Genomic DNA, 13168 nt, shown 5'->3' with positions numbered 1-13168 from the left:
GAAAGGGTGTGCTGCTAGGCTTTGAAAATTGACTAAATTAGCTTTTTTCGCTATACGTAATTTTTCCAAAAAAGGCCATTTTCGCTATGAGAATACCCCAGATTCTAAAATAAAAAAGGCTTAGGTTCTAGTTGTGTGGAAAACTTCAGGTAAACTTCTTCAACATAAAAGAATCAAATCGAATGCCTCTTGTGCGGAAGGGTGTGCTGCTAGGCTTTGAAAATTGACTAAATAAGCTTATTTCGCTATATGTAATTTTTCCAAATAAGGCCATTTTCGCTATGAGAATACCCCAGATTCTAAAATAAAAAAGGCTTAGCTTCTAGTTGTGTGGCAAACTTCAGGTAAACCGCTTTAACATGAAGTAATCAAATCGAATGCCTCTTGTGCGGAAGGGTGTGCTGCTAGGCTTTGAAAATTGACTAAATTAGATTTTTTCGCTATACGTAATTTTTTAAAATAAGGCCATTTTCGCCATAAGAATAACGTAGATTCTAAAATAAAAAAGGCTTAGCTTCTAGTTTTATGGCAAACTTCAGGTAAACTTCTTTAACATAAAAGAATCAAATCAAATGCCTCTTGTGCGGAAGGGTGTGTTGCTAGGCTTTTAAAATTGACTAAATCAGCTTTTTTCGCTATACGTAATTTTTCCAAATAAGGCCATTTTCGCCATAAGAATAACGTAGATTCTAAAATAAAAAAGGCTTAGGTTCTAGTTTTGTGGAAAACTTCAGGTAAACTTCTTTAACATAAAAGAATCAAATCGAATGCCTCTTGTGCGGAAGGGTGTGCTGCTAGGCTTTGAAAATTGACTAAATTAGCTTTTTTCGCTATACGTAATTTTTCCAAATAAGGCCATTTTCGATATGAGAATACCCCAGATTCTAAAATAAAAAAGGCTTAGGTTCTAGTTTTGTGGAAAACTTCAGGTAAACTTCTTCAACATAAAAGAATCAAATCGAATGCCTCTTGTGCGGAAGGGTGTGCTGCTAGGCTTTGAAAATTGACTAAATTAGCTTTTTCAGCTATACGTAATTTTTCCAAATAAGGCCATTTTCGCTATGAGAATACCCCAGATTCTAAAATAAAAAAGGCTTAGGTTCTAGTTGTGTGAAAAACTCTAGATAAACTTCTTTAACATAAAATAACCAAATCGAATGCCTCTTGTGCGGAGAGTGTGCTGCTGGGATTTGAAAGTTGCCAAAATTAGCTTTTTTGACTTTTGTAAATTGCATAATTTTGTGTATACCATTTTTATAAAATTATCGTGTAATAATGACACGATTGCACATAATTCTGGAAATTTGTCATCTCTTGAATAAAAAATTAAGATTTCGCGCCACCAATAAAGAAGAGACGTTATGCTGATCTTCAAAATATCCAAATTACGATATAACGATAATGTACGACATATAATAACCTGACTTCTGATTTCAGCGCCAGTGAGACATATTGAAACAAAACAATTTTTACGTTCTGTTTATTGCATGTGTTGAAGAATTTGCTTTATACTACAAAATGCATGTGAAACTTCTTAAATTACTAAGACATATTATAATAAGTTTAACGTTTGTTACGTAATACAATACACAGTTTGAAACGAAGTAAAGCACTTTTACGGCTACGAAATGTTGTGATTTAGTAGGCTGGTTTTGAAATATTTTTGAAGTTATACAAAAATGCTCGGGGCTCTTGGTTGAATTAACACTTTAGCAAAATAAGCAGCGCGCATAAAGCATCACGGAATGGGCACCATATAAATTTTTATCGGTATCACAGTGTTTAATAATGTAAATCGAGTTGGTCAGACGATTTGGACCTCAACTCAATGGCTCGGTTGATATTGATTATTTCTCAGTCTTAGTTCGCGTACCATCTTGCACCTCTGTATAAATGTTTGCAGGCATGAGAAGTATTTCCAAAAAATGTCACATAAATTGAACATAACTTAGCTTTTAATTAGCAGTTATTACCGAAACCTATGCAGGTGACATGGAGCACTCGTTTCGTTATATTTTCAAGCTTATATGAATACGTAATCTAACATTTTTTGTCAAAATATTTGTCGTGATCAATTTTATCAGCCGAGTATATTTAATTTCGACACCGTACTATGAAAAATGAAACTGCATAGGCGATCAAACCACCGGGATGCTCTCCACTCTGTATCCTAAGTTGCCGTCAAATATATTTGAATTTACTGCTTATCGTGATGTATTTCTTCCACAGCCTGTCTACAAACTTAATCATTGTTCTCTGTGTGGAATTTAGGACTGGCCCATGTTTTACGCCACCACCCTTCAATAAGCACAAAACTGTCATATCACCCTTCAATGAGCACAAAAACGAGATTATACGCACCGCTGCGCAAAATTAGAAGAAGGTTTGCTACTAGCTTCACAGTGGTACTGCCGCCGGTGCAATCTTGCTTGTGAGATTTATTTTATGTGACTGGTATTTTACCCTCGTTGTGACATTTTTGCAAGTCCCATTTTGGCGCCCCTGTACCTTGGCTCCCGGGGGCATATGTACCCCATTGCCCCCCCTAAGCTACGCCTCTGCAACTTGGAGATACAGAAAATAACGGAGTTGTCGCTATTCATTGATTGAGCTGACTTATTACGCCACAATGGTAACCATGTTCAATATTCCGCCACTAAAATAATTGACTCGGTGACTCTGATTTCTATAAATATAGGTTCATTGTATCAAATTTATAAGAAATAAATTAAATGTCAACTAACTAAATTACTAAACGATACTCACACCGTGGCCGATCAGTATTTGCAGAATATTTTACAACGGAAACATGGCGGGTATAATTTCTGAAAAATGGGTACCTCTCAGCAAAGTGACTAGAAAAGATAGGATTTACATATTTATCCCGGGGGAGAGGGAAGCCGATAAGACGGTATCCATATGGCGAACCACGGTCTCTCGTCCGGTTACCATTCCAAGTCGGGTATGGGATTAGTTATATTGTTTTTGAATGCATGGACTTGGTGGTGGAGGAATCCTCTCGCACATAACCATCCCTGCATGGGATTCGAACCCACGCAGAGTAATTAGAGGTGCGGTGGCGAGCGTATTCCTAACGCTTAGCCCGTTGAGCCACACCATCGCACCGATAAAGATCGTTGTGGCGCGGCTCAACGGGCTAAGCGTTAGGAATACGCTCGCCACCGCACCTCTAATTACTCTGCGTGGGTTCGCAGGTTCGAATATCATGCAGGGATGGTTATGTGCGAGAGGATTGCATACTCACCCTAACCCATGGGTTTTAGTACCCGCATATAGATTGAACCTGCGGATATACGCATGGGTTCAAATGTACGGTCACTGCAGCGCAGATGTGCTGCTGAAACTTTTCACGACTTTCCGATCTGTGTAAATTCGCGTATAATGAACACTTCCATTCATTAAAAAATTGACACCCAGATATTAAATTATATTCGTTTATATTTCCAAGAGAATGCATAATGTGTGATGAAATGACCTTGAAAACAATATTTTGGCATGCTGGTCCCCGAATTCATCATAGAACTAATTTAAGAAAAATTGGAATCAAATTATGGCCTAACCCTAACCTGGTACATATACTACGTTCTGGTGTTGCCATCTTGGTTCCCATACTTCGGGAGAACCATTACTATAATAGTACATCACGGTTTAAAGATTTCAGTCTTGGATGAGTCCAAATGGTACCAAAGTAGGATAGTTTTGGGAAATTGAACTAAAAAATTAGATATATATATAAAATTAAAATGAATTAAAAATTCAAAAGTTTTTTTAAAAAAAAATTTAAACTCTGCTGAAAAGGACAGATCATTCATAAAGAAAACAAACCAGGTTCATCAAGACAACTTTGCTCTCATTTTAAGCTCTACACAGTTTGTACAGGAATTTGGTGGACCATTTTACTTGACAGGACTTTCTGAAAACAACAGGGTTTTATATTCGTGCAAACAAATGAAACAAAGAATGAATTCAGAAATTTTTTTAGGATTTATTTGATATCTGAAAAAAAATGAATTAATGTAGGCTACATGAAGAAGAAACTCAATTAATTCACAAAATACACATTTTAAGAACTTTCGATAATACATGACGTACTTTTAGGAGGAACATTTCGCATTTATGCGATAATTTTGCATTGAAGTTGATAAAGCTTAAAGTATAGAGATCAAGATGAAAAGTTAAATTTTTAATTTGATTTTTACTGAACCCAAAATGTCTAATTCCATTCCTTCTGGTATCTCAACTAGCTCCCATTTATCCTCTACGATGTTATATTTCTCCAAACTACCGCAACTGCCCTCGACTCCCCCGACTGCATAAATAAAACACTGAATTGCAAAAGCATGGAACCCATGTCTAGCAACAAGCATTGGACTCAGAGATTGCCAGTGATTGATAATTGGATTGAAACGCCAAACTGTGTTGGTGGATTCTAAGCAATCTTCATCAACACCACCAAGAATATAAATGCTTTCACCAACTGTAACAAAAGCAAGATATGAATTCACAACAGGCATATCACCAACTATTTTCCAAACATCCGATCCAGCATCATACTGACTGATTATATTTATTAACTGTCCAGTGAGAAAGCCACCAAAACAATAAATCTTATTTTGAAAAACAGATAATCCTGGTCCTTCTAAAGATTTTGGTCCATCCAACGGTGGTGGCATATTGTTTAGTCGTGTCCATATGTTCGAATTGACATCGTACTTCTCAACAGGAGTAATATATTTATATGAAGTTACATCATTACTTCCGATAGCATAAATGTTGTTATTCGAAACAACAGCTGGTGGAAAATTTCCATGATGTTCAAGCATATCAGCCATTTTCTCCCAGGTGGCATCTTCATCAAGATATTTGAGCCTGTAAACAGCCTTGTTATTCATCAGAACATAAATAAAGTCACCAACAGTAACAGCAGAAAAACCTGAACAATCATCCATCATATCCTTATTCATCTCTTGCAATTGAACCCATGAGTTGTTTTCAGGATTATAACAATGAAGGTAGCCAGATTTATAATTGAAAACGACAATGCCTTCTTTGCCCGTATTTTCAGCAATGCTCGATGGCGTAATGTTCATGGAATCCATCACAGACATGCTGAATTTAAAAAGACGAACAGCATTTTCTCTGACAATGTCTTCATTAGCGATAACATGACTCCGATACCCAAGAGACAGTTTGGATAAATCAACCAATCCAATTATATTGTCTGCATACACTTCACGACTTTTGGAATCAAATTTTATCCAGTTGAATACAGCGTTGAGCTTCACATCTTCAGAAACTCTCAGTTTTTTATTTTTTATAATTTTTACAACTTCCTCTTTACCGAGAAAACAAAAATCATCGATCTTAGAGATTTCTTGAAATTTATCCAAAATGAATTGTGCGCATATTTCCTCAAGATTTGTCAGATCGAACATTTTGGAAACTTTTCTGGTTTCAAATACTGATTCTGAACTCAGATTTGTTTCAAGAAGTTTCACGATTCCGCTACAAACATCATCAAGTTGCATTAATGTGGCAACATGCAATAAATCACCAAGTTTTTCAAATGGAGCCGCAATTTCACAGCTGTACATGTAGTCGACACATTTTTTAACACAAAATGCGTCAACTTCTTTCATTTCACATATTCCTGATTGTTTTTCCTTAGTTTCATGCGCAAACATCTTATCAAAATAATCCGAGTTTGCAGACAACACATTCTTATGAGCCAGGATTTCATCAGATCCAACCTTGATTAAAACATCACAACGATCTTTATCTTTTCTCAATCTGTCTAGTCGGTGAAAAATTCTCCATATGCGATTGTTCTTATCACAGTTAATCTCAAGCTCCATTTTTAGTTTTGGTGTTCCAAACAACTCGCGCTGGGTAACGGGCGGATACCGGTACATGCAAACCGCGACTTTGGCAAAACTGGTAAATAGTTCCAGCTGACAGTTACCCATTTTTCCAAAATTATACCCGCCATGTTCCCCGTTGTGGAATTTTCTGCAAATACTGATCGGCCACGATGTGAGCATCGTTTGGTTAACCTTTAATTTATTTTCTCATATATTTGATATAATGAACCTATTTTTACGGAAATCGGAGTCACAGAGTCAATTATTTTAATGGCAGAATATTGGACATTGTTTTTCCGACCTTTGACCTTTATTGTTTTAATTTTGGTCGTTCAGACAAACTTTGCAAATATTCAGGCTTGTGTAGGTAGGTACGTACGTTTAACTGTGTGATTTGTGGCAAATCTGCAATCTGGCAATATCGAAACTCAATAATAAAATATGATGATATATAATATATATAAAATGCAGTGCAATATGAGAGCAGTTTTCAAATGCAAAATATTAGGATGCCTGAGTTTGATGAGCAGTGAATGCAGAAATGATATGGTATTATGCAACACCAACGCATTGACGAGGTTTTGAATACATCCATCATGTCATAGTATCAATTTTCCAACACAGTCAACAAGACGGATACTCTGCAATCACTCGCTAACTCATGACATTCTGGTAACAGGTTTCATTGTGTACCATATTACTAATTTTGTGTAAAATGTCTAGTTTTTCATGTAACAAAAAAAAAAGTTACATAGACTGAAAATGTAGAGAACACCTAATGGCATGGTAGGTGTTTTTCTGATTATTTGTCTAATTCTTCAAAAATTTTGTTTTTCATATTAAATGCTAATAATGGATAAATTTAAAATATATGTTGTATGGTATAACATTTTCAATGGTCACTGGATTACATGGATCAATGACATTAAACAACATGATAGGCAACTCTGACGTCACTCCATAAGACTACAGGCAAAACATTGTATTTCATGATACGCTCCAATGCACATATTTCTCGTCGCCTTTCGCGTCCGTTTTCCGCTCGCTTTTGCTACTCGGCGTCTTTTTTACGTGTAGTAACTGCCTTTTTGCGTCTGTAACGAAACAAAATAATCTCTATATCTAAGAAGTTTTGCTTACTTGGAAAGCTGGAATAACAGGCAAGCTGTAAAGAGCAATTCTGGACATCATAGACTTTTTTTTTATCAGAGAAGATTACAAACGCGATAGCGGAAAGATTTGTGTGGAACATTTTGCAGATAATGACAAAGTTCAAAGTTAGTAATTTTAATGTTTGCGCTTAATCATTGAAATTTCATTTAAAGAGGGTGTCATACAAAACTGTGCTGCGATACAATTCCATAACACAAAGTTTGCACCTATCGAACTTGCTTTTGTAGGTGAATTTATTAGACATATTACATATTCAGTTAATCGTAGGTAACATTGCTGGTACATAATGCATCGTAGATAGGTTTGTTTAAATTTAGGAATTTAGCTCATAGCCCACTAATTAATATTATCTTCTATGCAGGAGGTTGCAGGGCTGAATTCAACTTGCAGCCTTACCGATCATCTGACGATGCTCATTTAGTTTGGCTCGAGCAATTCTTCTTGAAATGCTTGTGTGAATGGAAACTACCTATATTTTTTGCCTTCCTCCGATTTTAGACAAATTTATTCTGAGGGATTTCGCATATAATTCTCACTGATTGTTGGTTGTTTATAATTTCTATTGATTGTGAATTCTGATTATAACAATGAGTTGAAAATTTTTTTACCTAATTTACTGGCACCTTTTTCTTGTCAATACTCCAAGCTGAGGTAATAAACATGACAATACATTTATGTCATCTGGAAGCAAAATATGCACACTAATTAATAGTTTGGCACATTGAGATAATACATCATGACAGAAAATACAAGTTAAAGATATGTATGACCATCACATGGTAATTAAAATTAATAAAAATTAATAGGGGCTGTGGAGTATGGAAAGTTCAAGACAAAGAAAAGAACAAATGTTCATAGCTCATGAACTCTCAATTTTGCCTCCATTGCTTTGTGAAGGCCAATATATTTCGAGTGGCTGAATTGGTTTACCTTTATGATAGCAACGATTTTGTATTTAATATAGCGAGATTATTTCAATTTAATTGAAGTGATATAATTTCCCAAAGCAATGCTTGAATCGTCTAGAATAGATCAGTGGTGTCAAACTCATGGGTTTTCGAGAGCCGCATTGCATTGCATTAAGATAGTTTTAGTTTGGGACATATATTGTGATGCAACTAAACAGTTGGATTAAGTTTTATTATTTTCTTCAATTTCAAATGCAATTACATATTAATATTTGCATTCCACTATTATTGCAACATTTGCAAGTTACAGTATTTATTATAAAAAATCGTAAAATTTTATGTACAACCATCAAAATCATTTTTGAACAAGCTTTGAATAAGGAAAGAATAATACATACACTAAAAATAACTTAATCTAAATATATGAACCTAAAATTAACAAAAATACTACAGTATAAACTCAATGTTTTAATAATTACATTTGTCCTGGCGTTTGGCATCTTTTTTGTGTCACCAGCATACTAAGGCCAGTCTGAAATGATTTTATAGTACCAACTCTAACTAACGAGGCCACATGATCATGGGTTTATCTGGATCTTTACGAATGTTTAATTAATTCCAGTAATGCAAAAAAGTTACTTTTATCATTTCAAAACAAATGACAGATTTTTTCGACAAGACATTTCGCACTACATTGCGTGGCATAGGATTGCTTGAATTATTATTGATATTGATTTTTAGTAACTAAGTCGTTGTATAATTATATTAATATACAAACACATGGAAATTTTCTGTTCGAAGTTGGTCTTCGAATTTGTCATATTGACTGCTGAGCTTATTGTGTTTTTTGATTGTATTGATGGAAATATGACAAATTAAACAATGTGCTTCAGAATTTTGTGAAGAGCAGAAATGTTACAACTCCCATTTTCTTCGAAAATGCCACCTTCTTCATGTACTTTGCGTTTAATTTAATTACTCAAGTGTTTTATTCAAGTATTCTTTTGCTAGCTTGATGTGTATTCTTAATTGGGTCAAAATGTGGACAAAAAAAATTAATATTCCAAAACTACTTTCAGTAAATTGTTTTCTGTGTGAATAATCAATTTCACTTTAGAAGGTTTAAAAAATCTATTACATTTAGATAAAAAAAAAACTTCCAAAATACTATTACAATTATTGTTAAGCGTTCGAGGGCCGCACTGGAAGTTCTCTGGGGCCGCGAGTTTGAGATTCCTGGTCTAGATTGAAGTTGTTCAAAAAATATATGATAGTATTTTATCATGAATGATGATTATGCCCCTTCCGGAATTTCTTCTATAGTACTACCAAAAGTTGATGAACCAAATATAACACAGGTGCAGTGAGGTACCCGTAATCCTCATTTCCAAAGCTGTTTTAAGTATGTCTGGCGTGTTTTGTGCCCTTTTACAAATAAGACCGCTTATGCAATCTTACGCTTTGAAATTTTTAGTTATTTTCCTCAAGCCCTGCAGGATGTGGGGGCCATACACAACTCTACCGGAGGGTCAAATGCCTTTGCATGCCTCCATAGGTTGTTTTTCTATTGCAAATTTCTATTTTCAATTGCATTATATTTCTTGGAATCACACTGTCACTGATATGTCGCCAGACTTCTGATATCTCCCCGTCTGCTATAGTTGTCCTGTGAACAAATAATAGGAAATTGAGATTAGACGAATAGTTGAAAGTTTTGCTTTATGTCGGCTTAATTTCTTGATTGATATACTTACTATTTCTGCTATTGCCTCTTGTGCTGCAAGAGTCTCACAATGCTTAGACAGGTTTGTCCACAACTTTCACATCTGAAGAAAGAGAGGAGATTTATTAATTTTCGTTAAGAATAAATAAAGCAGTCTATATGATTCAGAATGGAAAAGCTAATAAATCCAATATATCATGTTTTATTTAAAAAATATTTTACTGAATTTGGTATATAAACCAACTAATAAAAGGGTTTAGTCAGAAAATTACAAGCATTCGTGGCTCCAAATACTTGAGAAATCAGACTATACAATATAGACCGGTATGAGTGAAATGTCAGGTGAACTTGTTAACACTTTGATTCAATACGCAAATAAAAGTGAATGCGTAATAGTATGTTACAATGAGCAGCAATCAACAATGAGTATATATCCTCACTGATTAAAAAAATCTAACTGGAGGTGCATGAACTATTTGAAACCATAAGGGGTAAGTAAATATGTAATTTCGGCAAATGGGCAACTACGTACCGTACTGAATTAATAACTTCGTAGTATTTGACAAAGGCTGGCTTTCCCACATGTACTTAACAGTGCGATGCCCGGGTGTGATATACAACAATAGTATTCACCTTACCTTTTACCGATTTCTTTTTACCCCAACTTTCAAAAATATCATTAAAATCGACAACAACTGTCAAAGCAGGCACGAACACCATTCGTGCTACGCCTTGAAAGCAGCACACATCCGCTCGTTTTCGTCTCGTCAAGTATGTGCATTGGAGCGTGCTATCGAATACGATCTTCGGACAAAAATGCCGGAGTTGCGCATCATGTTGTTTAATGTCATTGCATGGATACATATTTTTCCATTTCATGAATGTGGACACAATTTAAATCGGATTTTTGGACTAATATGGGTAAATGTATCTGGTTTGTTTTATATTTTTCATTATTTATCTATGTATTGTATATAGGGCTAGGAATTTCAGGAAAAACACTTTAACCGTTAACCGGGTAAAATTAACCGGTTAACCGCCGCGTGACGTAATAATTATAATTTCAGCTTGTTACGTCACAATGGTTATAAAGCAATTTCGCGTTTCCTTATCCCGGTATCGCTCAAAATTATTCACGAATCGAGATAGTTCCATGATTCCTCGGCTGCAAGAGATAGGCTCGGGCATGTGAAAATATTTTAGAAAACCCGATTCCGTTATTAAACGTCATTTATGTGACAAATTTTTAGTGTTCGATGTGCAAATTCTACTTCGAGATATATATCATAAAGAAAAACGGCATCAACTGCGCACTTGTTGTATGACATTGAATATCCGATTTTGCAATGAAATCATGAACAATATATTCCGAAATCGACCGAAAACTGATTCTGAATTTATCATTGTAAATTTTAATTATCAGCAACCTTGCTACTTCCATTATTTTTCACATTTATTGATTCCTTACCCACACAGTTAGTAATATTTTTTTGAATTAAACGCCGCAAGAGATAAATTTGCGTTGACGTAATCATATTTGACGATATTGTACGGTATGAAGATGATTTGTACCTGAGATGTCAGTTAACGGTTAAAATAAATCATATCCGTTAACCATCTGAAATTGGTTGACCGGTAAACCATTCCCAGCACTAAACTTGTATACTTATATGCACTATAATATCACCTAGATTATCTGGAAAATTGGGAATCATTGGGATAATGTAACTAAATTAAAATAATATATTTAGATAAACCTAAACTAACATTTTCATAAATCCGAATTGGCAATGGATTTGAATTTGGCAAAAAAAAAAAAGTTGCTCGTTTTAAAGGTCTTTAAATGGTATTTCACTAGTGATGGCAGTATTTTCGTGCTTCTAAACTTTTGCAACGGTACGACTTAACCGGAATACCGGTAGGTGCTCGCCACTAATACAGTCTAGTAATACTGTAATAATTAGTTCAGAAGATCCAATGTGCTGCAAAGACACACAAATAGGTTCGAAGTTCACGATGCAAACGAAGAGACTTTATTAAAATAGTGTAAAATCCACGCTTAAAGCAGATATAATAAGAGCGACAAAATACGCTCCTTACTCAGCGACAGCAAAAGCAAAGAACAGCGAAGGCTGCGAATTGCAGCCAGTTCACATATGCAGTGGGGGTTGGAGTCGAGTAACTGAATACAACTACTGGGCGAATTAGGGCTCAGACTTCACACACCAATGCATATGCAATAACCAGACAAGAAATATAAATAAAATAATGAACAACAAAAAATAATACTCCAGTCCCTCCACAATACCCCCCTTTTCATTAGAGAAAATTCACAAAAAATTTACTCTCAAAAAATAAAAACATCCCCGAAGAAAGGTATTAAACACAGTAAGAATGCAAAACTCGTAAAAACACAATGTGTATGTCCATCGGCAGGTATTAGCAAAATATGAAACACAGTGGAACGAAATATCAAACAGTAGAAAGCACTCCTGAAAGTATGACAAATACAAAGCATACTATTTACAAAATACACAATAAAAACACAAAAAATTCCCAACTACAAAATCAAATAAACCCTATCTAAAAACACTAACTAGTCCTACCAAAATATATACATTATAGCACAACTCCCATCGTAATTCAAAACAAAATGTTACAAAACCATAAATTAGGTATGAAAATCATCCAAGTAGGCAGGTTACGCCTTGTCCTACCAGAACGAGTAACAACCTGATTTTCATCAGACCCCCCTACAGGCAAATCTAAATTAACTTCTGGTTCAACTCCAACAGGAATAACAACATCCTGTACATCATCATTGGAAATAGCAATATTGTCTCGGAAATCGGCATTAATATTAGGTAAATTGTCACAATCTTCCATCAAATATAAACGAAGATGATCAACATGAGCTATTCTACAATTACCAGTGTTAACATTCTTAATACGATAAACAAAATGAGAAAAACAATCTAACACTTCAAAAGGTCCTATCCAACCAGTTTTCCAGAAAGTTTTCTACTCTTAGGAGGATAAAAATACCACACAAGATCTCCAACATTAAAAGATAAAGGCTTAACAGTTGCATTAAAATTACGTTTCTGTCGAACAGCAGATTTACCTAACTGTTCTCTAGCAAATTCAAAAGCTTCAGATGTAGCATTATCAAACCATTCAACAAATTCATCATAACACTTAGGGACATTATGATCAGGAGGTTTACCAAAAAGTAAATCAGTCGGCAATGAAATTTCACGGCCTAACATTAAACGATTTGGAGTAAAACCTGTACTTTCATGTACAGTAGATCTATAAGCCATTAAAAGATAAGGAATGTGTTCATCCCAGTCTGTGCGACTAGAATTCACAAATGCTTTAAGCATTTGCTGCAAGGTCTTATTCATTCTTTCACATAGACCAGTGGTCGGCAACCACAGGGCCGCGGCCCATCGCCGGTCCGCGGAAAGGTTACTGCCGGT

At 35.1% G+C, this 13168-nt stretch overlaps 1 protein-coding gene across 1 annotated transcript; it reads right to left on the bottom strand.

The window, feature by feature from the left end:
* Positions 1-3449: 3449 nt before the first annotated feature.
* LOC120339573 (kelch-like protein 25) lies at positions 3450-6103 on the bottom strand. The gene has a single exon (XM_039407732.2). It carries the CDS (start codon positions 6060-6062, stop codon positions 4197-4199), a length of 1866 nt encoding a protein of 621 aa, XP_039263666.2. The 5' UTR covers positions 6063-6103; the 3' UTR covers positions 3450-4196.
* Positions 6104-13168: the final 7065 nt, after the last annotated feature.

This window comes from Styela clava, chromosome 9 (genome assembly GCF_964204865.1).
Source record: "Styela clava chromosome 9, kaStyClav1.hap1.2, whole genome shotgun sequence".
Classification (NCBI taxonomy): Eukaryota; Metazoa; Chordata; class Ascidiacea; order Stolidobranchia; family Styelidae; genus Styela; species Styela clava.
The sequence above is the reverse complement of the archived record's forward strand: the minus strand, read 5'-3'. Positions and strand labels throughout refer to the sequence as shown.

What these genes read in the sequence shown, in the direction of transcription:
- LOC120339573 (XM_039407732.2), bottom strand. Translation starts at nt 6,062, where the DNA reads ATGCTCACATCGTGGCCGATCAGTATTTGCAGAAAATTCCACAACGGG.